Raw genomic sequence first — 25,611 nt, 5'->3', positions numbered from 1 at the left:
TAAAATTAAGGCTAAAGCTCGTGACCATTTGTGATTTGTGAGATTAACCCTGGACTATATGAAAGGAACTAAAGCCATCCGAGACCCAGAGAATAACCACATAGACGCGAAGCGGCGGAGGACTTGCAAGGCTCCAACTACGTTCACGTTTCTCTTCAGTCTTCACAACGTCTCTTTCTCTAATCGTAAGAACTCTCCATCTCTTGAGATTTGTATTGGAATATTCACTTGAAAACCCCCAATTTTCTTGGTTACGAATTAATCCTATAACATTTTCGTATTATTAATTATTTTTTATTATGTAATTAGAAACGTTTGAATTATTAATCGCGACTCACTGATGGCTATTTATTTATTTTTTAATATTTGTTTTATTCATTTATTATTATTTTTTTTAGGAAAGAGATTGTCACACGAATTAAGCCCTAAATTTTGGTTTCAGAATGGCTAGGAAGCAAGTAAAATTGAACAATGGAACAAAGAAAGATTGTGAACTGAACGCCATGGATGCGGATCGGTTTTCGGAATTACCTGATTATATAATCCATAAGATTCTTTCTTTCCTTCCCACCATTGATGCCGTTCGGATGAGCCTTCTTTCGAAGCGTTGGCGACGAATGTGGTACTCTTTACCTGCATTAAACTTTGACGATTCCGCTATTGTTGGAGATTTTAATGCGAAAAGATTCTCAAAAGTTGTCGGAAATTGCTTGAAACTCCGAAAAGCCGATATGCTCGCTGTTGATGGAGATAATGCCATCAGTAAATTTAGGCTTGCTACTGCTAAGATGTGGAGATGGAGCAGCATTAATGGTTGGTTAAGTTTGGTTTCTAAGAGTAAAGTCAAGGAGTTAGATCTTCATGTTAGTTCCAGGTCTAAAACAAGTTTCTGTCTGCCACCGAGTATTCTTCGCATCGAGTCATTAACCTGTCTAAGGTTGGCTAATGTTGAGGTGGAGGATGTTGATTCCGCAAGTCTTCCATCTTTGACGTCTTTGTCATTGGAGAAGGTGAAGCTGAGTGATCAAGTCCTTTGTGATCTTGTGTCGCGGTGCTGTTCCCTTGAGAGATTGGTTTTGAAATTGTGTCACGGTTTGTCGAATCCTAAAGTCTCAAGCTGGAGCGTCAAGTTTCTGGAAATTGCTTATACTGAATTCACAATCAGCAAAATGTTTCATGTTGAAGTTGGAGCTGTGAATCTTGAATCTTTCAAATGTAGTGGACCTTATGTCAGTTTGGATAATTTAAACCTCTCATTGTGTGCAACACTTAGGAGCCTCTCCTTTAGTTGCTTAAGTTTTGATGATCAGTGGTTGGAAGACCAAATCCTTAGACTGCCCCTTCTTGAGTGCTTGACTTTACGCCACTGTGTTAAATTGGAACGTGTAAGAATCTGTAGTCAGCGCCTGAAATGCTTAGCTTTCGAAGGAAACGGACTCTTCTTTGCTGCGGAGCCTACGATTGATTGCCCTAATCTTGTTTACTTTAGCTATGAGGGTTATTTGAGCTCTAACTCTACAATGACCCTGGGGAAGAACCTATTGGAAGCTAAAATCAAATGTCTCAATCCTGCAGCTTATGATACGGAATGGTATATGAATTTGATTGAATTTTTTTCAAACCTTAATTGCCCCAATAATATGAGCCTGGATGTTTGCTCAGAAGAGGTAACTATATCAGCCTTTTTTTCCCCCTCATTTATGGTTATTTCAAGCTTTACTTTCGTATTCTTTTCCCTTATTTCGTCTCGTATTTTTTGTTTTTGTGAGGCTCTCATTTTTCCATACACATTTCGAAAGCACGTTCGTTCTCCACTGCTCACTGTGAAGCATATGAAGGTGAGGACAGGTACGCCATCATTGGGAAACCCTGACTTGAGAGATGCCATAAATTGGCTTGTACCTTCTTTGAAGACATTATCAATTGAGTAGAGAGTAAATATCTTGTGGGATTTTATTACATTGTTACTAGTCTTTAATGGTTAAGATTTTGCTGCTTTGTAACTTTTTATACTGAAGCATCTAGCTCACTTTTTATTCCCTCTCTCTAACAACTTCCCAACTGAATTTCCAATCCCAAGACATTCTATTCCCTAACCGACTTCACTTGTTCCTGCATAGCGAATTATCTCCTACACCAATCACTCCACGCCTTCTGCCAACTTAGCAACTTCCTTTACGCATTCACCACTCGGATCTGGATCCATCCCCACGACCGCTCCTCTTGGCCCACTTGCTGCCTCTTCGTTATTTTATGCCTAGACTTTTGTTTATGGTTGTATAGGCTACTCTATTTTTTATTTATTTATTTTTTTTGTGTTTTGTTTATTGTTCCCCCGCAAGCGTACGGTGTTAAGTTTTGATAGTATAGTGTGAGTGAGTATTGTCTCCATAGAGATTGGTTGTTAAATTGCCACCGAGGACCGTAATTATCGTAACTCAACTTTGTCTAGACAACCGAACTCAATAAAATAAAAATAGAACTAGAACAAATATAAATACAAAAATAAAATAAAATATGGAAACTTCTATGCACATATGTACTAGACTTGACTTCACATTATCATTCTTATGTTCATTCTATCAAGCTAATACTAACCAATTCCACTCAATTCATTAATCAAGAGACCTAATCTAACCTCGCTACCTACCCGAGCGTCAAACGAAGTCATATGCATGAATACCCGAATCAATATTCTTAGAATATGAGTTTTACTACAGTAAATAGCTCTAAAATACAATCACATCTAACTTTTTTATTACAGTAAAAAACTCTCACATAAAGTCACCTATCAACTCAAATTAGCGAATTAAACGGGCCTTATATCTTTCGGTTACTAAAAAGGGAGAAAGAGAGAAATAGGTCAAGACTTGAGATGAATTAAAATTAATAGGTCAATAGTTTACATAAGTTAATAAATAGGTCAAATTACTGTTTTTGTCCATAACTTGTCTGATTATGAACCATAACTTGACAAGTTATTGTCCATTTTTGTCCATAACTTGTCCGGCTATGAACCATAACTTGACAAGTTTGTCCATAACTTATCTGGTTATGAACCATAACTTGACAAGTTATGGCCTATTAATTTCTATAACTAAAAGTTGACCTATATACTTTCTTAAGCTTTTCATATTGGCCTATTTTCTACTATTTTCGTACTAAAAATTCTCCCTTATTGAATTATTGCATTTGCATCATTATACGTTTATGTCGAGGTGTTAAAAAAATCCACCAAACCGTAAAAACCGCTCAATTTAAATCAAACCGAACCAAATCGTTAATTATTTTTAGATTATTAAGCGGTTTGGTCAGTTTTTTAATCTAATTTTTACGGGTAGTTTGGTTTGTAGTTTAAACTCCCTAAACTGTCCAATAATCCACCTAAAAATGTACATATATAATTTTTTAAATTTTAAAATATTTCTTATATTTATTTTAATTTTTATTGGCCATAATAAATATTCTACACTTATAAAACACACTGTATCATATTTTTATTAATTTGTATTAAAACTTTAAATAATAAACTGTTAGACATTTGCTATTTTTAAGTAATATTATAAACTTTAATCTTATTATTATTTTTATTAATTAACGATTTTATAATTTTTATGAATTATTGAAAACTTTTTTAGTCTTAAGTTTAATCCGCCCAAACCGCTTATAAGTGATTTGGTTCAATTTGGTTTTTGTTAAAAATATTAAACAGCCAAAACTGCTTAAAGAAAAAATTATTTTTAATTTAGTTAATGGTTTCTAAAAAAAGAAAAAACCACTCAAACCGACCGCGAACGCTCTTACATTTATGTTCCATATTATGCTTAATTTATACTAGTTATCGATGAGTTGTCTATTTTAACTTGTAAAATTTCAAAAATACCCTTTATGTTTTAAAAAAACCCCTTTTTTTTTTTTTTTTTTTTTTTTTTTTTTTTTTTACTATAATGAACTTTTAGACATTTATTATTTTTGAATTATATTGTAATCTTGAATCTTATTTTTATTTTTATGAATTAACGATTTTATAATTTTTTGTGAATTATGGAAAACTATATTAGCCTTAAACTCAAACCGTCCAAGCCAAACCATTCAAATCGTTTATGAGTTATTTGATACCCTTTATAGTTAATGTGTATTACTTTTTTATCATAGTAAAAAACTACAATGACTAAAAAATGACGCAATCTTATATTAAAATGAACCTTTATAAATTATGTGAATCGATTTTGCTTCATTTTTTTTTTATTTTTTCTATTACTCTCTGTTAAATAGAATTATGAGGTGTAATACTTAACAAAAATAAAAGTGTAAGTATAATTTTTTAATAATCTTAAAATATAGACGTAGGTGATTGTTGTACATATTGAAATATGAAGATATAAGAGTATAACAATTCATAACATAATGTAAATTTTTATTTTTTTAAGGATTATCACTTACACTCTTAAATTATAGAGTCACGCTACTTTGTCTCTTAAAATTTTTTAAAATTCTTCCTTTACTACTTTAAAACCTCGTTCATTTCACCGATTTGAGTTTTCAATTTTAAGTTTTTATGGTAAAAAATTCTCAAAAAATATCACATCTAACAAATTTTTTAAAATTCTTCCTTTACTACTTTAAAACCTCGTTCATTTCACTGATTTGAGTTTTCAATTTTAAGTTTTTATGGTAAAAAATTCTCAAAAAATATCACATCTAATTTTTTTTATTACAATAAAAAACTCTTAAAAAATATCACATCTCAACTCAAATTAAAAACTTGAATCCGCCGAGCCCTAAACTTTCGTGAGCTCACTTTGCTCTTCTCCTAATTTCCGTTCAAAAGAGACGGAAAACGCATCACGTGTGCTGTGTGCTCACTTGGATGGTGGTTGAATTATTTATGCCTCTCCCATCCCTAAAATCGAAATCTCCAAATTGGTTCCCTTATTTGATTCGGATTTGGGTGTTCCATTCACAACCAAAGGTACGAAATCATGGATCTAAAGAAGATGAATTGCAGTGACTCTGATTCGTATGGTAGCAGCTCTCATTCGACAAGAGCCATGGTGAAACAAGTTGAACCTAGACTGAATTTGTGCAAGTGTGGATAGTATAGAGAAATGAGGATGGCTTGGACTGAAGCAAATTCGGAAAGAAGGTTTTATGGGTGGCCAAGATATCAAGTAATCAATCGTGGATTGTATTGGTTTGTTTTTATTTTTATTTTTTTTTATGTGCTAATTGATGGTTAATATAGTTTTGTTTTGCTGAATTGTATTTTGTTCGTTTTTATTTTGAACGAAAATTAAGACGGAAAGGGCAAATGTAAGTTCATGAAAATTTAAAATAATAAGGTAATTTTAAAATTTTAAAGGGTAAAGTGAGATGAGTCTAACGTTGAGTGCGTCAGTGATAATAATTTTATTTTTTTTATTTTTTTTTTTAAACACAGACGTAGGTGTTTAGTTGTGTTTGTAAGACTTTAGAAAAACACTTCTTTTTAAGTCGACCGTTGCCTTCAAGCGAAACACTTTTTCAACCCATGAGGGACTCCTCCAAGGCTCTACCCAGAACCAAGCACTTTGTCACCAATCAAATAAACAACTGCATTGCTACTCGATCCCTCCCAAGAACCAAACAACTTCATGCCCATATTATCGCCTCAGAAGGCTCGCTATCCTCTCATCTCCGCTCAAGTTTTACCAAGTGCTATGCTATAATCGGTTCCGTCTCTTATGCCCGTAAGCTGTTTGACGAATTGTCTGACCGAAGCTCGGCATTGTACAATGCTGTGATAAGAATGTATATACATAAAGGTCTGCATTACGATGCTCTTAAAGTGTTTGGTGGAATGCTTGGTGAGGGAAAGTGCCGGCCAGATAACTTTACGTACCCGTTTGTTGCTAAGGCCTGCAGCGAGTTGGCGTTGCTTGATGTGGGTCTTGCGGTTCATGGACGTACGTTGGTATCTGGATTTGAGTCGGACCCTTTCGTCCAGAACTCCCTGTTGGCAATGTACATGAATTGTCGAGAGAAAGAGGCCGCTGGGAAAGTTTTTGAGGCGATGCAGGATTGGACTGTGGTGTCTTGGAATACCATGATTAACGGGTATTTTCATAACAGGTGTGTTGATGAGGCTTTGAGGATGTTTAAGTGGATGATGGATGTGGGTATGGAGCCTGATAGTGGCACTGTGGTGTCGGTGTTGCCAGCTTGTGGTTACATGAAGAATTTGGTGTTGGGAAGAGAGGTTCATACCTTGGTAGAAGAGAAGGGATTGGGGAAGAATATAAAAGCATATAATGCATTGGTGGATATGTATGCGAGGTGTGGTAAGATGGATGAAGCGCAAGTAGTTTTTGACAAGATGGGGAAGAGGGATGTTGTGACATGGACAACCATGATCAATGGCTATGTTTTCAATGGCGATGCAAGACAGGCTTTGGCACTTTGTGGGCTTATGCAGTATGATAGAGTAAGACCAAATGCTGTGACTATAGCCTCGCTTCTTTCGGCCTGTGGTAGTTTAACTCTTTTGAAATATGCCAGGTGCGCACATGGGTTGGCATTGAGGCAAAAACTTGAGTCTGATGTCATTGTGGAAACTGCTTTGATTGACATGTATGCAAAATGCAAATGTGTCGATCACAGCTTTCGAGTGTTTGCGAGGACTTCGAAACAGAGAACTGCTCCTTGGAGTGCCATCATATCTGGATTCAGTTATAACGGGCTTGCAAGAGAAGCAATGGAACTTTTCAAACAGATGCTTACGGAAGCTGTACAACCAGATGATGCAACCCTTAATGGTCTGCTTCCTTCGTATTCTATTCTTGCCGATTTTTGTCAAGCAATGGACATACATTCTTACGTTTTGAGATCTGGGTTTCTTTCGAGCATTGAAGTTGCTACCGGTTTGGTTGATGTGTATTCAAAATGTGGAAGTTTAGAATCTGCTCACAAGATGTTTAGTGAAATCCCCAACAAGGGGAGGGATATAATTGCGTGGAGTGTGATAATAGCTGGTTATGGAATGCACGGCCAAGGCGAGGCTGCTGTCTCACTTTTCAATCAGATGGTTCAATCTGGGGTGAGACCTAATGAAGTCACTTTTACTTCAGTTCTGCACGCCTGCAGCCATGCTGGTCTGGTGGATGAGGGGTTGTGCCTGTTCAAATCCATGCTTGAAAGTAAGAAAGTGAATCCACAGACTGATCATTATACATGCATTGTCGACCTTCTTGGTCGTGCAGGTCGACTAGAAGAAGCTTATGATCTGATTAAAAGCATGACATTTAGTCCCAATCACGCTATTTGGGGTGCATTGCTTGGCGCGTGTGTTACACATGATAATGTTGAGCTCGGAGAAATATCTGCTAAGTGGTTGTTTGAGCTCGAGCCAGAAAACACGGGAACCTATGTCCTGATGGCTAAAATTTATAGTGCAGTAGGTAGGTGGAAGGATGCAGAAAATGTGAGGCGAATGATGTCTGAAATAAGACTAAGAAAATCGCCAGCTCACAGTTTGATTGAGGTCAGAAATATCTAGACTGATTATACTTTGTTTAATAGTATCTTAATTGGATTCTTTTTGTATATGGCCAAGATACCTTTAGATTTGTAAAACAAATGCAAGAACAAGAAGCTGATTCTATATGTTAGTTTTGTCTTATGGATCTTGTGAAGTTCACTGTATATAGTTTTTTTTTTTTTTTGGCATTTATGAACTTGTAGTTAACATGTAATTAAGGTTGTGTCTGCATTTTCCATGTACCCATATAAAAATCAATAAAGAAAAAAGTTAACAGTGTTAATATAGATTGTGTTGAAATGATATGAGGACATATTACAGCTTAAACTTTCATTTCTGTACGTTGTCACCCTTTTCACATTTGGTCTTTTTTTTAAAAAAAAGAGAGAGAAGTACATGATGATTTTTTTCATTTCTTTCAAGGCTAAAATCCCAAATAGAGAAACCATTCGTTTTTCGTTACTTCCAAGACTTAAATCGTTTTCTTTCATTAGTATGGACACTTAACGTCTCTCCACATAGAAATCAAGTGCTTTTTGTCCAGTGCATTTGATTGTGTACTCACTTAGCTCACAAAAGAGTCTTGATTTAGAAGAAAAGTTAGATCAAATCACTCTAACCATTCTACAAACCAACATTTTCTCAATGTTTCCCTCAATTTTGGCAGACATCATCAGTGTTAAATCAAATTTTAATGGGTTGGAGGACAACATGAGACTTGTTCCAAACTTGTCCTGTCCATTTTTTCAACTTGTTCTTTTCTTGTTAATTTCTATTCTTTTCACTTTTACCTTTTTGTTCTTTTCCATGTATGACTTTTCACCAGCCTAGAAAGAATAATACTAAACTGCCCTTGTGGATCTTGTCTATCATTAGCACCACAAGACAATATGCATCATGGTTTTTAGAGCAGGAATTTGAGTTTGAGAATAGTTTTAAGACATTTAACAATAAACAAGTTTGCAATAAGTGGGAGTTGGGAAACGTGAAAAAAAAAAAAAATACTTAGAGGTACCACTAGTGTTAAACACCATCACTAATAAAACGAGAGTCATACACGTGGGATTTCATGCCGCACGATCCACCTTTTATCAGAGAGTAATGCTAAACACCATTGGTGTTCTATAGCATTTATCAGAGGGTAATGCTAAACACCATTGGTGTTCTATAGTATTCTTCAACGTGAAAATGTACATGTACTAACGTACTAGATGGTAAATTGACCCCTTTGGCTTTAGAATAAAGCTAATCATATGTCACGTATACTTTAAACCCGTTGTCTCCAACTGACTACTACAACTCATGTGTCATATGCTTTTTTCGCAATTTGGGATGTGCTTTTATAAGGGCCCCATATTTTTTCTTTTATGCAAAGTGTACATGTCCATGTTCTGTACTTAAAAGGGGAAAGAGAGTGAGAGAAGGAGTTTCTTATGGTCTTATTCTTGCACATGGAGATTGGATATCATACAAGGTACTTGTCGAGGCCCATAGCTTATTGATTCAATAGTATCCCCCATTTTCTCTTAAAATTTTCGGTTCTATTATAATGCTTCAGTAGCATAGATCAAATAATATGAGAATTTTATAGTTGAGCATTAAAAAAAAGAAAAAAATGTCCTACCAGTATTGTGTAGCTCTGGACCCTTCTATCACATCACATCACAATATAAAAAAATAAATATAAATGCTATTGATTGGGTTTGGGTACTACTGATGAGATATTTTACAATGCTTGCATTAGAATTCTTTGTTTTGTACTTTTTGTTTTTTTTTTTTAATGGGGATTCGAACTCCTATATAACAATATTGTTAGGTATGAAATTAAGGTTAAGCGAGCCCGTTTAATAAAGAGATTCGTTTCCTGATTCGAATCATGATTCGTTGTTCGTTACAGTATTTTCTCTCATAAAAAATACACGTAAATCAAAAATAATTTTAATCACATGGTTCTAATTCATGAACTAAACGGGCTCAAAAGACTGAAATAATCCCTCCATTTAAATCCCATTTTTTAAGATATATTTGTCGGTATTTACTGTTTATGCCAAGAAAATTGCATCCCTTATCCACTTGTAATTCACTAATGTCTTTCTCTTCGTAGCCTCCTCAAGACTCTACATCTATTGGAGCCTTTTCCAGGGCCCCAAGAAGAAAGTTCATAGCTGAATAAATGTCATAATTTAATTTAATTTAATTTTTTTTTAAGGATTTTATAGCAATTCCAACACAAGGTAGTGTTCATTGGTCCAGAAAAATTGTGGCTTTCCAACTTAAACATCAAGTTCAAGAGCTGGACCCAATTACCGTTTGGTTTTTCTCCAATAGCCTGTTCATCTGTAATTTTTTTATTTTATTTTTAGATACAAACTTTTTTTTTCTTTTTTGCTAATCACACGTACCCAATTTTTAGCCACAAACTTGGATGGCCAAATCTCTCTGTCCTTTTCGTACCATCTGGAGTTAATCATGTTTAGACGGCAACTGATTTTTCATATTGCTGCAAGAGGCACCACAGTACAAATGATTCGATTAGTTATCTAATTTAAATTTTTAATTTGAGTTGAGATGTGATTTTATATTAATTTTTTATTGTATAAAAAAAATTAAATGTGACTGTTTCTGATAACATTTTACTTAAAAAACTCAAATTTTAAATTCGAATTGATGAAATAAACGGGACTAAAATATACTTCTCTCTCTCTTTTTTTTTTTTAAATAACCCACAAAATAGTGAAGAAGAAAAGGTCTAACAGGCCGACAAATTGTTCTCTTCTATCCTATTGGGAGTAATCAAATCACTACTCTATCGCATTTTTGCATGGTCTATTATGCAGTGGAATTAAGTACCAAGCTAAAAAAATTGTGCTTTTAGAAAATTCCATGCCAATTTGCTTCCTTCAATTCTTGCGCTTTGCCTATTCTTTTAATTACAAAAAAAAAAAAAAAATATCATTTCATGTCTATTTTACTCCATTTATCACTTTTGGCCGAATTTTTATTATCAATTAACTTATTATTTTTTAAAAATATTTAAATGTTATGGATAAACATATACGCGTTCTTTAATATCTATTTTTTTTCTGGTATTATTTTGGCGGTTCAATTTGCTTTTTTCCCAAACTTGTGTAACATGAAAGGTCAATACTTCCACTAAACTCTCACACTTCATGCCTTGTGCATCAATGCACCTGTTGGGTGGTTAACATCCAAAAACAAATTATCAAAAGCTTCCAAAAACAGATTCATGAAAAACAAAGAAATAAAACCCCCCCTAAAATGAAGGTTTGTCTTGTCTATTTTGCCTTTCAATTTACAAGGCCGTAAAATCAGGGCCCCTAAAATCTGTTTCAGTAAATTTCCAAATAGGTTAAATCAAATCTAAAATTTTCCTCAAAAAAAAAAAAATCAAGAATTTTCCCATTTCATTTTTGGAATTTGTTTTCTCTTTACGTTTTTTGAGTAGTCTTCACTTGGAAGGTATTTTGAATTAAATGCATTATTGATTTTCAACGACATAAATGTTCATTAACCATGGAACAAGAAATGCAATGATGTAAATCGGAAAAACGTTATAATTTTTTTTTTTTATTGGAAAAGGAAACGTTCCCAATTTCCATTGCAATGCTATGAATTTTTCCCTTTTTTTTCCTTAAATGAAAGAAGCATTTGAACAATTATAATAAAATTTCCCCTAATTCCTAAACTATCCAGTATCCATCTTCTGCAACTTCAGTTTAACTCGTAATAATAATATCAATTAATAAAAAATTAACTAAATATAAGCATTAGATTAACAAAAAAACATAAACAATTGTGTCCACATAATCTCTCTTGAGGCAAATATTAAGCCCATAAAACAGGGCACATTTATCTAAATTTAGCATTAAAATTCAGCCCCACTCACTCATTTGCCCTTAGGCTTTAAACACATCAAAGGTCAAACTCCCCCAAGATTATCTCTCTTTCTCTCTCTATCTTAACCAACACGGTTTTGACCCAAAATATTTTTTTGGACTTTTTTTTTAATTTTTTAATTTTTTAATTTTTTTCATTTTCCCGTTTCACACTCGTAATTGCATTTTATTTTCCGGGAAAACGAAATTTAGATCGGAGCGATCCAACCAATCAAAAAGCTCCTCAAGATCTCGGAAAGAAAATCTCAAGAAAAACCCAAAAGGAAAAAGAGAAGGAAGCCAAATTTTCTCTCTCGTTCTCTCATTATCTCCCTCTCTTCTCTGACCATTTCCTTCTCTTTGATCCGTGGGAAAATCAAAAACCTAAGTTGATCGATTGGAAATTTGGAATCTCTCTCCGATTTGATTTGAATCTCCGCTGGGGTTTGAATCCTCCAATGCGGTCTTCCGCAAGGCCGCGAACGAGCAGAAACGAGAGGAACAGATCTGAATCGGAAAGGCATTGTCGGCGGGCGATCGGTGGATCTCATGGTGAGGATTTTGCGGCTGCGGGCGTCGTCGGTGGAAGCTATAGCGACGGGATTGGGCGGTTGTGCAACGATTATTGAAGAGGTAGAGAAGAAGACGAAGAAGACGACGACGGGGCTGCGAAAACGACGATGCAGCTTCGCTTCTCGCCTAGCATGAGAAGCATCACGATCTCAAGCAGCAATGGCTTTATTGACTTGATGAAGATCAAGGTCGCAGCTCGCCACATCTCTTATCGAACTCTCTTCCACACCATCCTGATCCTCGCTTTCCTCCTGCCTTTCGTCTTCATTCTCACCGCGGTCGTTACCCTTGAAGGTGTCAACAAGTGCTCCTCATTCGGTACTCTATTTTTTTTTTCCTATCATCAACTTTTTTATTTTTCTTTGGGTTTGAGATTGTTGTGTGCTAGATAGATCTTGATTGATTTCACGAGATTGCTTTGATTGTTTCGGTTTGATTCGAATCAAAATCGAATAGTTTGATTGGTATTTGGCATTTTGTGACACCGGATTGGATTGGTCTGGTCATGAAAATTCTGCACTTGTTGAAACAAAATCAGGACTGAGATAGATTTAAATTCGACTCTAATGCTAAGGAAGATCAAGCATCTGTTCATTCTTCTGTTTGTTTCTTTGTATTTTCGTTTTAATTGTGGGGTTTAATTCGTAATTCGATGTTAATTGTGACTCAAAATAAAGGTTTCGAAGGTCGTGACACGTACCTAAGGTAGTTCTGAGATCTGTACTGGAAGAATAATCTGCAACTCTGGTTTATTTTGGTTTTTGAATTTGAATCTTGCATTAAGTTTGTTCTGCAGCAATTTTGTTAAAAAGGATACAACGCCAGTAAAAATTGTTGTGATATTTATGGATATTAAAGCTATTTGATTTCAGTTTTGATTTTGGTTTCTTTCATAGAATTGATGCAGGTATAGACTTATTGGTTTTAAACTTATTATATGCATCCGGTCAAGTTTTGTTAGGAATTTTTTTATCACATTATTTAAAGATAATTTTTTTCATTCTAGTGCTAGTTAATTCATTGAACCTTTAGAAGTTCTTTAAGCCAATAAAAAAATGAACCTTTAGAAGTTAAAGAGGTAGCTTATAGGCATGCTTTTATCATCTTAGTATCAAGTTAGTGTGGATAAAGATGACATATGTGTGCTTGATTTATGAAAACAAAAATCAATGTTGAAGAATTACTTTGCTTACCCCCATATATTTTTTTAACCCGCTAGGTATGTGCCCTTCTTCATGACCTTAATAATGAACAATAAGTTTTCATTTCCTTTTTTTCCCCCTCTCCCCGTCGGCATATCTTTTTTCTTTTCTTTTGCCTTGTCAATGTTTTAACTATTTAATTTGGTTATAGTTGGTATTCTGGCACAACATGTTATTTATTTTTCTGCCCCAACCTTGTTTTTTTATATGCCTGCTTTTATCATCAATTTGTTGTTAGATTATCATCTGAAACTTTTTTTTTTTTTTCAATCTGTTTATGATAGATCCATTATTTACTCCTTTTAATTATGTGCTTCAGATTGTTTAGGCAGACGGTTGGGACCAAGGCTTCTTGGTAGAGTTGATGATTCAGGGGTAAGTGTGTTTTCCTATGCTGTGAACTCTTTTTTCTTTTCTATCCAGAACTTTTGATCAATGGTTCTCTTGCGTCATTATTTAAGCTGATTCCTCATTGATGTGTTGATGGTGCAGCAGAGACTTGTTAGAGATTTTTACAACGTTCTTAACCAAGTGAATACAGAGGTAATTCCAGCAGACCTAAAGCTGCCAGATTCATTTAGTCAACTTGTTTCTGAAATGAAGAACAACCAATATGATGCGAAGACGTTTGCTATAATGTTAAGGGCAATGGTAAGTTATCATCATAGAAGCCTTATTGTGTTTTGGTTGCTAAGCGGTAAATTTGTTTCTCAAACAGGAAAATTAACACAACAATATTTGGTTTTTTGTTTTAATCAGTCTTTCTTCAATATTCTCTTTTTCTTTAGAAATGAGTTTTGTATCAGAGTATATGGTATATGCATTGAATATCTCCTCCATTTTATCCGTTTCTTCTTAGTACAATCGTTCATTTGTCATCTTCTAGATACTTCTGTTTAGGATATGTATGTTTCTTTCTTCATATACTTGAGATTACTCTTTGGGAGGTATGCCGTGATAATTTTGTGAGAATTACAATCTTCCTTGATCCTAAACTAAGACACAGCATTTTGATATTCTTAGACGCTTTCCATAATCGTTTGATTACCATTGCGCAGATGGAAAAACTTGAAAGGGAGATGAGGGAGTCCAAATTTTCAGAGTTAATGAACAAACACTTTGCAGCAAGTTCCATACCTAAAGGAATCCATTGTCTTTCTCTGCGCTTGACTGATGAATACTCATCCAATGCTCATGCCCGCAAACAGTTGCCTCCTCCAGAGTTACTCCCATTGCTCTCTGACAACTCTTACCACCACTTTGTCCTGTCAACCGATAACATCTTGGCTGCTTCAGTTGTTGTTACTTCTGCTGTGCAGTCATCTAGTAAACCTGAGAAGATAGTCTTCCATGTCATTACTGACAAAAAAACTTACGCGGGTATGCACTCATGGTTTGCTCTAAACCCCGTGTCCCCTGCTATTGTCGAAGTCAAAGGTGTACACCAGTTTGACTGGTTAACCAGAGAAAATGTCCCTGTGCTTGAAGCTGTAGAAAACCAAAACGGGATCAGAAAATATTACCATGGGAATCATGTTGCGGGGGCAAATCTCACTGATACAACGCCACGAACCTTTGCTTCTAAATTGCAGGCTAGAAGTCCGAAGTATATATCCTTGCTCAACCATCTCCGCATCTACTTGCCAGAGGTATTTAAAACTTTATTTCAGATAATATCTTTTCAATCTTATTTTTTTACACTAACGATGCTTATTATGCATATCAACAGCTATTTCCAAACCTCAATAAGGTGGTATTTTTGGATGATGACATCGTGATTCAACAAGATTTGTCACCACTTTGGGAAATCGACCTTGGAGGAAAAGTCAATGGAGCTGTAGAAACTTGTAGAGGAGAAGACGAGTGGGTAATGTCTAAGCGTTTCAGGAATTACTTTAATTTTTCCCATCCCCTCGTAGCAAAGAATTTAGACTCTGAAGAATGTGCATGGGCTTATGGAATGAATATCTTTGATCTTAATGCTTGGAGGAAGACAAACATAAGAGAAACTTACCATTACTGGCTGAGAGAGGTAATTCCAATTATCATGGTTTTCCCTTGTTATTTTCATTCTTTGATGCATTTTTTTCTCATGTGAAGTGAGTCCAGAAATGACATATGCCTTGAAATTATATTAGCCTGGCCATCATTTTAGCGTCGTCCTTGACAAAACTATTTGAACTTAAGGATTTACAGTTACTTGTTTGTTTATATATAAGTGAGCTACTTGTTGGTGGGCCCTAAAGTTCGTCATTTTCTTTTGTAGTGCTGTGGGGTAAAGAGGAATAATAGTTTATGCTCGATACTTAAATATTTTTATTTTTATTTTTTTATTTTTATTTTTTATTTTTTTAAAGGGAGAATTTCACTTTCATACAATTGGAATTTGTCTTATGTTTGAAATTTCAAGAGCTCTTTTTCGGCCTTTTGATTAAAGACAAATAGGATCTTTTAGGCCAAACTTTGTAGTTACATTCGATGAGACTGAAATTAATAACCTTAGTAATCTTTGTTTTCAATTTCTTTTTTGCTTGGGAGGCCCATTGTTATTCTATGTTGCTTAATTAATCAGTTTATGGTAATATAGTATTGTTGCGATTATTGCAACTTTTTACTTAATTGTGGGTTTTTTTAAGCAGAATCTGAAGTCAAATCTAACAATGTGGAAGCTTGGAACATTGCCCCCTGCGTTGATAGCGTTTAGAGGTCACGTTCATCCAATTGATCCGTCCTGGCACCTGCTAGGATTGGGCTATCAAAATAAAACCAGCATCGAGAGTGTTAGAGAAGCTGCAGTTATCCACTATAATGGCCAGTCAAAACCATGGTTGCAGATCGGTTTTGAGCACCTTCGACCATTTTGGACCAAGTATGTCAACTATTCCAATGATTTTATCAGGAACTGCCACATTTTAGAATCATAGTTGATCAGCCAGAGGAGCTAAAAACAAGATACTGGACAAGGAAACGAAAGTGCAGTTTATACGGGTTTGACGTTTCAAGTTTTTGGAGCTCAAGATGACAAGCAGAGAAATGGCAAAAGGGCAATAGTTCCCCGTTCGATATTCCTGTCATCCCTTCCACTTTTGCAGACAATCACCAGCATCCCTGTCACAGGCATATGAGATTCATTCTTTCAATCTGTAACATAGCAATCCGTCTATTTTTTTGGTTTGGAGAAGGATAGTACTATTGGTCTTCCCATTGGAGGTTTTGCTTGATTATTTAGTGCTTATTTCAGAATAAAGTGAGATGCAGAACGTTAAAGATTGCCTGTCTCCACTCCATCATGCTGATTGGTGCACGGAAGAAGAAGGTTAAGCCCTTCTGTCAGGTTCCCCCACATTAGCCCAAATATGTTTTTGCCCCTCAAATTTTTTATTTCTCTTTCATTTTTTTTTTTCAATTTATCATTTTTGTTAGTACCCATTTCTTCCCTTTAATTTCATATCTTTATGGAGAATTTTAGGAGTAGTTCCCTGAGATTGTTTTGTTACAGATCCCATTGAAATGGGGAGCTCTACTTAGAACATATATCAATATCTGCTATGTACGATTCACCACAGACGTTTGAAATGTGCAGAAAATTCTTTACTTCGATTATTCTATTTTTCCATCTCACTGTAATACCAAGTGCACTTTTAACTGTTTATGGAACTTGGACCGCTGAAATATTGCTTTTCTTTCTTGATGGCACTTTGGCCATTTTGATAGTTAGAATTGCTCACGAGTTCAACTTTGGCAACTGGTCAAATTACGTAGAAGTTGACCTATCATTTTCACTTGAAGCAAAACAGCCAACGTTTTTATGTTTTTTCTAATAATAATGTACTCTTCCTTGTGTTTAATATTTATTTATCAAGGTTTAGTAGAAACAATAATAATGCTACGAGTCATCAAGGTTTACATGTATTTATTAATGTCTATCTTCTAGTAGAATCTTTATCATGAAATGACATTACGCCCATGAAGCGTGTTCCAATTAGATCTCTTGGTCGTTAATAGCATGGCTTGATATCCTATCGAAACAGTTTATAAAACTTTTCCAACAAAAAGATTCTTGATCATGGAATTTTCCAAGTTGATGATGACAAGATACCCATCTTGTGATATTTTAAACTCTTGGCATCCGACGACCAAATCTTCTAGTTCTGATAACTTCTATGTGCATGAGGATAATTCTGATGCTTAACCACCACATTACTAATTTAAACGCAATTAGGCTCCACGTGTAGTGATCCCTTTTGGCTTTTTGCTCTTTTCTTTAATCAATGTTTAGTTTGTTAGTGAATGATTAGACGTTTGCTAAGTATAATAGCCTAGTTGCAGAATTTTATAACCATAGTTTAGTTGATTCTTCCAAAGAATATATAATGGTGCAATCTGAAAGGTTCTTGGCCCATCTCTTCCATCTACTTATCTACCTCAATTATATGGAAGAAAGAAAGTGCATTGTATGATATGCAAAGGGAAAATGGACCAAACGTACGCCCTATTCACTTGGCCTTTGGTAAAAGAGAGTAAATTATTGTCTTAAGACACAACATGATGAATTTTTTTTTTTTTTTTTAGTTTGCCATCACCTCGAAAAAGAAGAATTATAAACAACGGTTTTTACTGTCAGAACTGGTGACCATATTGAAAGATAACGACTTTCCTACCACTTCCCTCTTGCAATATATTTCATACATATTACTAGTTTTTCGTAAACCATTCTTCTTTGTCAAACCTATAGATAATGACCCCTCAAATCCAACGCTCCTGATTGTAAATCCAGTCATTTTATTTGGTTAATTCATTAAAACGATATGACAATTCTAGATCATTATTATGTCTTGAATGTGATTCACGCATATATAGATACATAGAAAAGGAAAATGTAAACTTTCTTCCTTTTTTCAAATTTTTTTTCGTTCCCTGAGATTGGTATCTCTTGACGGCTACGTTGTATATAATTGGCAAATATTGTGTGCGTTTAGAACTCGTTTTGAAATTATTTTATTTTTTATATAAAAATAATAATTTTATTTTTTGTATGAAAATAAAAATAAAAACGTTTTCAATCTCAGACAAAAATTATTTTTAAAAATGCGTTTGATAGTTTTATTAAAAAATTATTTTCAGTATAAAAAATATATTAATGTTTCTCTCTGATCGAGAGAGGAAAAAATAAAAATAAAAAATAAAAAATAACTAAAAATTATTTTTTATTTCTTTCTTATTTTACACTATATCAAAAATTATTTTTATTTTTATTTTTTATCTTTAATTATATCAAACACTATTTCTTTTCTATTTTATTTTTTCTTTCTTAAAAAAAAAAAAAAAAACTCAAAACACAGCCATTATCCCACTAATATGCCACCAACGGAAAGTCAATGCATCAATTTTATTACAGTGGCAAAATAACCTGATTTGGCGGGTAGTGATGATCACAGATCAACGGTCATGATGGCACATCACGCACAGTAATATGTCTCTCTCTTTTTATTTTTTTTTATTTTTTTTAAGAAGAGAATTTATATGGAAAGAAAGTTGGTGACCTTGGAAGTTGGCAAAAAGGGTCGGTGTGTTTTTAAAAAGAAAGAAATCTATCAATTTCCATAGCATTAGGAGATTTGAAGGAGAAGGAGGCCTTTGTAAAAATAAGGCGAGAATGGAGTCATTGACCACAGATTTAGAAGACTTTGAAAACTCCGAAACTGCCTCCTCTCTAGGCACTTATTACTATTTCATCTCTTCCTCCTCCCACTTCATTATTAATTAATAAAAATTTAATTAGCTTCGAATTCTTCTTCTTCTTATTCTCTTCTTGTTTGTTTCTTCCTCGGCTTGGAATTCTGAACCTGCTAGCTAGCTCTGTGCCGAAAGAGAGAAACCCAGATCAGTTTCTGAGCCAAGTAAGGCAAAAATTAAGGGAAAAAAAAAAGTTTCCATTTTTCCAATGTTTCCCTTCTCTCTTTAATCGTTTTGGAGTTAACCCAGTTGAGAATTTCTGTTGATTTTGGTATTCCACAAACACCCAATTAATAATTTTGGTGGGGTTTCTTTCTTACCCCCTTTTTTTGTGTTGAATACTCAATTATTGATAAAGAGCTCAAAAAAGACCTTATTTTTCTTCTAGAAAATTAAAGATGAGACGTAGATATTTTGACTTTATGCTGTTTAATTCCATTTTTTTCATGTAAATCCGGAATCAAAGAACTCATTTTTCATTTCTTCTGGTATTTTGCAGAACCCGGAGTGAAGATTATGGAGTCTTTTTCTGTTTGAGATCTAATTCAAGTGTTAATGTGCTGGTTCTGATTGCTCTTGGCTAAGAAAAACAGTGAAAGTGAAGATTTTTGGGTTCCAGATTCAGAAAACAATTTTGAATCTGTAAAAGTCGATTGGATTGTGAAGATGGCTGGGGTGCAAGATCAATTGGAGATCAAGTTTCGGTTAACTGATGGATCGGATATTGGTCCCAAAAGCTTTCCTGCTGCCACAAATGTTTCAACCTTGAAGGAAAGTATACTTGCTCAATGGCCTAAAGGTAAGAATGAAATTTCCTCTAATTGAGAAATTCTCCAAAACAAAAGAAATTATTGTCTTCTAGTATTTGATTTTTTTAGGAAACAAATCAGAATCATTGAGTTATTATTACCTGTCTTTGTATGTATGTCATGCGATTTCCTATTGATTCACCAAAGTCAATAGTTTTATTGTAAAAACTGGAGAAATTGTGAGATAGAAATTCGCATTTATAAGTCTTAGATCTTTATTTTATTTGAATACCTCTTTATATTTTACTTCGCTTGTGTTGTGTCGTGTTGTGGGGTATTTCTTAGATGTGAGAACGTGACAGAAACTAAATTAACTATATGCAGGTTTAAATGCCAATGTGAAATCGGTTTCTAGGATAGTTTTTCATTATCACGTCTGACATATATCTATGTATATATATTTAAGGAGTGACTTGACTGGAAATTACACGATAATTTGTTACAAAGTTGGTAATCGGCAGATAGTATAAGATATATCCATTGGCAGTTTTCTTAAAGCTCTTTTTTTTTCCCCTCACCAAACAGCCGTAGTAGTTGTGAAAATCCCTTAGTTGTTTAGTGGGTAATGGATTATGGAAATGCATTTTCCTCTATCCACAAGCAGTTCTTGAAGGTCTCAAAATCTTATCAAACAGAATGGTGATGAGACAATGTGAATAGTGAATGAAAACTATCGAATTTTAGCAGCAGCAAACTTTTAATTTATGAAATTTTTTGATAGAAACATGTGTTGCCACTTGATGTTGGTCGAGCTAACCAAAGTTGTGAAAATCCCTTAGTTGTTTAGTGGGTAATGGATTATGGAAATGCATTTTCCTCTATCCACAAGCAGTTCTTGAAGGTCTCGAAATCTTATCAAACAGAATGGTGATGAGACAATGTGAATAGTGAATGAAAACTATAGAATTTTAGCATCAGCAAACTTTTAATTTGTGAAATTTTTTGATAGAAACATGTGTTGCCACTTGATGTTGGTCGAGCTAACCAAACATGAAAATTTATCTGTTTGAACAGAGAAGGATAATGGTCCAAGGACAGTAAAAGATGTGAAGCTAATAAGTGGAGGAAAAATATTGGAGAACAGTAGAACAGTTGGCGAATGCCGTAGCCCCTTATGCGAGATCCCCGGCGGAGTTACAACCATGCATGTTGTTGTTCAACCACCGTCAGTGGAGAAAGGTACAACTATTTACCTGAACTTTCTAGAAACTATAACCTACATTCCAAACATAAAGAGAACATTTCATTCTTGTTGACTCTTTTATATGATATAATATCTCTTCTGGTTCTTTTGGCAACAACTTGAAAACGAAAGAACTATATATTCTTTTGTTTGGAGTCATTAGAATGTTTTTTTTCCATCAACAATCATGCAATTGGTTAGCAGGAGTTGCAAATTGTAGCCTCATGTTCTTCGGCCGAATTGGAACTTGATAATTTGAGCGAAAAAAAATATGGGCAAAGGTTCTAAAAAACAAAAGTCTTATAAATTACGGCCTTCAAGTGGAAACTTAATTGAATTGAGGAAATAGTCATATTTTCTCATTAGTTGCTCCTTTGCAGTCTCTTTTTAGTTATGTTGGTTTTATCAGTTGCTTCCCTTTTTCATTTTTAGACTTTTATGGTTTAGGTTTGTACAAACTCTTTTTTCCTCCAAATTAAAAAAAGAGGTTATTGTGATCAACAATTCTATAGGAAAGATATGTACTCAGCAGGGAAACTGGAAAAAAGTTACTAGTTTGCATCTCTTTGAGGCTTAGTGATTTATTTCCCAATCTCAGTTTTGTCAATGTTAAACTCAATTCAATTCAAAAGTCACAACACAATCTAATTACCCAACTTCTCCCGAGCCTTTTCCACTACCAACTAGCTTTTATGTAGATTTGGTGCTTCTTCCTGGTTTGTGTTATGACAAAATGCGTCTTCTCTTTCTCCCTTCAACAGAAAAGAAAGCGACAAGCGAACCACAACACAACAAGTGCGGCTGTGTTATATTATAACTTTGCAGTTCTTAAATATTGGGGATGACATCATTTTTAGGTTGGTATTAGATTCTTTGTCATCTCTCTTACATTGCCTGATCTCTCCCCAAACTTCTTAATAGTACTTTGTATTTTGCTTATCATTACTTTTTTCGAACTTCTATTGTAAGATATGTTCTTTTTAACTTCTACTAGTTATTGCTATTTTAACTGTTAGATTTAGATTTCAGCAGTATGGTCTACGAGTGCCCGCATTAAAGATTTGCAACATGCAATACAAAACTGTTACAATCACCAATCAAACCATTAAAAACATAATTTATCGGTTAAAACAATAATAACTACTGTTGTTAAAAAGGACAAGTCTTGCCAGAGAGGCATTCCCTATCTATTTATGCAAATATTTTGCTTATTATTATTGCTTTATGCCATAGGTGAAAGAAAGCTGGTAAAGATGAAGGAAGTTTGGTGAAATTTGCTGATTGATGCAGAGCTTTTTGGATCAAACATATATGTTGATTATTGGTCACGTATTGGTAAAGGTCTATGTTATTTTTCTTATAGCTATTTGCCTTGTCTTACCTCTACAACCTTCCTTGTTTGTTGTATGAGTCCATTGGATCCTACAATCTTTGCTCGGATACTTTTACTCCCAAAATTTATGCATTCCTTCTTCTTTCCGCATTTAATTTTGGATTTTTGTACTATTGAATCGATGTAGGTTTTTTTTTTTGGTTGGGGGGAGTTATGTGTATTTTATTATTTTTAACTGTGCATTTTATTTTACTATTATAAAAAATGTAAGTCACGCATTTTATATATTTTTAATTTTGTACCTTTGGATTTTAATTTTGTACCAAACCCATTTTTTCTTTTGATTAACTTTTGCTTTTGACCACTTATATGATGACTTTACAATTCAAAAATTATTAAAGTCATCATTTAAGCGGTCAAAATTAACATTTAACTTCTTTAGCAAAATAATAATAATAATAATAATAACATTTAACTTAAAAGAACGTTAAATTTTATATGAATAACAAATCTAAAGGTATTTATATTGAGAAAGTCCCAAATATATCGCTTGTATTTTTAATAAATTCAAACCGCAGAACATATAAAATAAAAAAATAATAAAAACTCTTTTTTGTGTGAGAGAGAAATCTTTACCAATTTCACTATGTGATATCATCATATAATCTCGGAGGCAATACGTCTATGAAATGGGAAACGTGAAGGCTTAATTGAAACTCTCCCTAGTGATATCACTAGGTGTTTAACAATGTATATACCGAAGTTATTTGTTGTTTACCGCCAATTTATTATCGTCAATAAATTGGTGTGACGGCAAAAAAATGTCTTTTTTTCTCTGTTTTTTGAATGTCTTCGTGATTCGATACTCCAAACTCTCATTTTTAATCCTTTTGCCCGGCTTTTTAAAGTGATAAATAAGATGATGCCATATGAGACTAATAATCTCTTTTTTATATTAAAATTCTGTTTATTTTACCGATTTGAGTTTAAAATTAGAGTTTTGTTACAGTAAAAAACTTTAAAAAACAGTCATATTTAATTTTTTTTTACTACAGTAAAAAATATTAATATAAAATCACATCTTAATTCAAATTAAAAACTTAAGTCAGTGAACTAAACGGTGGTATTAATGGCACAACTATTCACATTGCTTAAAAATGTTCACGTAGAAGTATAATAACAGTTCTCATTGCCTATGAAGTATAAAAGTTCGAACCCACTATTTTCAGCGGTCAGCGATGATACAAACGACGAAAACTCGGTCCTCGGATCACGAGTGAATGGCCTAGGTTATCTTCTCAAAGCCCAAAAAAAAAAAAAATAATAATAATAAAAGGAGAAAAAGAAGAAAAACAACAGCCATATAGTAGGATTACAGTCAAAGCCAATCGGACGGTGGAAGATTGCTGTTTCCTGCTTACATGAAGATGGGGAATTAGGATGTACAAAATATAAGTCCGTCAAATAAATCGCATATTTTTTCTACAAAATAAATCACATATTTGTCTCATTTCACAAGAATGATATTTTGATATTTAACACTTGAGCGCGCTCCTCTTTAGCCTTGACTTTCTTTCGATAATTGCAGTAAATAACATTTTTACCAGAGAGAGAAATGTTTTCATACAGAGGCTTGGCACCTAGTTATGTTTATTTAAGTTCGGCTTTACTCCGACTAAAGTTCAAGCAAAGACCAGTCCCCTTTTTTTTTTTTTTCCAAAATTTTATCCTTATAAAAAAAGAAAAATAATAAAATTCCTCTCATTCTATATATTTTTGTGATTTCTCTCATCCTAAAAGGTAAAAGGATTAGATTGACCGGTTAAATAATTAGTGTAATTCTCTTATATCAAGTCATAACAGTTATTTATTTGAAAACCAAAAGTCATAGCGTAATTTTTATGACATTTTTTTGTAATCTCTCACAATTTTTATGGAGGAAATTTATCTTGTCGTAAAATGTTAAAAGATTAGCGTAACCGATTAAATGATTAGCGTAATTCTCTTACAGTTACTCATTTGGGAACCATAAGTCATTTTTAAGCATATAATAAATAAAACACTCTCATGTACTGCTCTAAACAAATGTTATGAATATACATTTAAAAATGACAATTGTTTATTAATGTGTCTTTTAATATTTTTTATATAATTATTCATGATACGTGTACACGATAATCGTTTATTGTTATATATTTAAAAATGACTTTTAATTTTCAAAATAATGACTGTTACAACTCAATTTAAAATAATTACGTTACTCTTTTAGCCGATTATGATTAACACACAAACTCATTACAATGACACATAGAGGACTTATCCCTCATTTTTAAATTGGAGAACTATTTTTAATGTTATGAGGAGCTCTCATTCTCTCTATTTTCATCACCTAAACAAATACTTTTTATTTTTTCCTATTTTCAAACTTTTTTAATGGAGACTTTCTTTAATAATTACTATAAAATTAAATTATTAATAATTTTTAATTTTTTAACTGTTAAATATTTATTAAAATCTGTTTATTCTTTATATATTGTTTTAATACAATGTGATGTTCACGGGCTCAAATAGTAAAAATTTTTTTTTTAATACGATGCGATGATGTTCACGGGTCCAATAGTAAAAACTGGGATCACCCAAGATGGACTGGGATCCTCTATCCAAAAATTCATGTCCCAAACCCTGTCCAACAAATCATTTTACACCACGTCATCTAACAAGGTTGAAGAGAAATCTCCGTTTATCAAACGTTAAAGTCTATCTCTCCTTAATCTTTCGTTTTTTTTTTTCCTTCTGGATGTAGAGACGCGAACAGTTTGTTATTTTTTATTCTCTCTCAAATTTCATATGCCCTGTGAGGCTCTGAAAGTCTCTACTTTACTATTATTCCACATGCTTAATGATCTTGCGTTTGAGATCCTCAGTGAGGCCGCCGCTCCTCATCGTGAACACCATCGTCGCCATGGCCGAGATCGTGGTCGCGTTCGTCGTTGGACAGAAGCGCGTGAACGTCGTCAAGTGCGTGATCCGGGGATCCAATGGGCGAGGCATTGGGATGTGGCGGCGGTGGCGACGACGGCGGAGTCGAGGCAGCGGCGGTAGGCCTCTCTTCGGATTCCTTGGGAATAGGCAGAGTGGGAGAGAGAAGGAAGATGAGACCCTTCAAATTCAAATGTTGAAATGGCGCTCATTTCTTCCCCTTCCCTGTCTACTATGACAAAATTCACAAAACTAATATCACATAAGTTATAGCAGAACAAATGGATAATCACCCACTGAATAATTTCAGCAAGCAGGGAGGCAAATTCAACAAGAAAAGCTCGCAGAGAAAAGGCTCGCCAGCCACGAGTTCAGTTGATTATC

The 25,611-nt window shown here is 34.0% G+C and overlaps 4 protein-coding genes across 7 annotated transcripts; all 4 read left to right on the top strand.

Annotated features, from left to right (window-relative positions):
* Positions 1–103: 103 nt before the first annotated feature.
* LOC21403867 (F-box/LRR-repeat protein 13) lies at positions 104–2,203 on the top strand. Its single transcript, XM_010091305.2, has 3 exons — positions 104–185; positions 443–1,667; positions 1,770–2,203. Exons 2-3 carry the CDS (start codon positions 444–446, stop codon positions 1,929–1,931), a joined length of 1,386 nt encoding a protein of 461 aa, XP_010089607.1. The 5' UTR covers positions 104–185; position 443; the 3' UTR covers positions 1,932–2,203.
* A 3,102-nt stretch (positions 2,204–5,305) lies between these two features.
* Positions 5,306–7,602, top strand: LOC21403866 (pentatricopeptide repeat-containing protein At5g39350). Its single transcript, XM_010091304.2, has one exon. The coding sequence runs from the start codon at positions 5,531–5,533 to the stop codon at positions 7,532–7,534; it is 2,004 nt and encodes a 667-aa protein (XP_010089606.1). The 5' UTR covers positions 5,306–5,530; the 3' UTR covers positions 7,535–7,602.
* Positions 7,603–11,706: 4,104 nt separating this feature from the next.
* Positions 11,707–16,790, top strand: LOC21403865 (probable galacturonosyltransferase 14). Of its 4 annotated transcripts, none has more exons than XM_024161131.1 (6): positions 11,707–12,279; positions 13,507–13,562; positions 13,683–13,838; positions 14,246–14,836; positions 14,917–15,219; positions 15,827–16,790. In XM_024161131.1, the coding sequence occupies exons 1-6, from the start codon at positions 12,093–12,095 to the stop codon at positions 16,109–16,111; spliced, it is 1,578 nt and encodes a 525-aa protein (XP_024016899.1). In that variant the 5' UTR covers positions 11,707–12,092; the 3' UTR covers positions 16,112–16,790. The 4 variants fall into 4 exon arrangements, with proteins under 4 accessions (XP_024016899.1, XP_024016898.1, XP_024016897.1 ...); XM_024161130.1 differs by having other exon boundaries at positions 13,680–13,838; XM_024161129.1 differs by having other exon boundaries at positions 11,707–12,303.
* Positions 16,791–18,745: 1,955 nt separating this feature from the next.
* Positions 18,746–22,443, top strand: LOC21403864 (membrane-anchored ubiquitin-fold protein 1). Its single transcript, XM_024161145.1, has 5 exons — positions 18,746–19,087; positions 19,423–19,722; positions 20,747–20,911; positions 21,677–21,772; positions 22,149–22,443. The coding sequence occupies exons 2-4, from the start codon at positions 19,590–19,592 to the stop codon at positions 21,730–21,732; spliced, it is 354 nt and encodes a 117-aa protein (XP_024016913.1). The 5' UTR covers positions 18,746–19,087; positions 19,423–19,589; the 3' UTR covers positions 21,733–21,772; positions 22,149–22,443.
* Positions 22,444–25,611: the final 3,168 nt, after the last annotated feature.

Source organism: Morus notabilis, unplaced genomic scaffold, assembly GCF_000414095.1.
Source record: "Morus notabilis unplaced genomic scaffold, ASM41409v2 Scaffold241, whole genome shotgun sequence".
NCBI classification, from domain to species: domain Eukaryota; kingdom Viridiplantae; phylum Streptophyta; class Magnoliopsida; order Rosales; family Moraceae; genus Morus; species Morus notabilis.
This window is presented reverse-complemented; position numbering and strand designations above follow the sequence as displayed.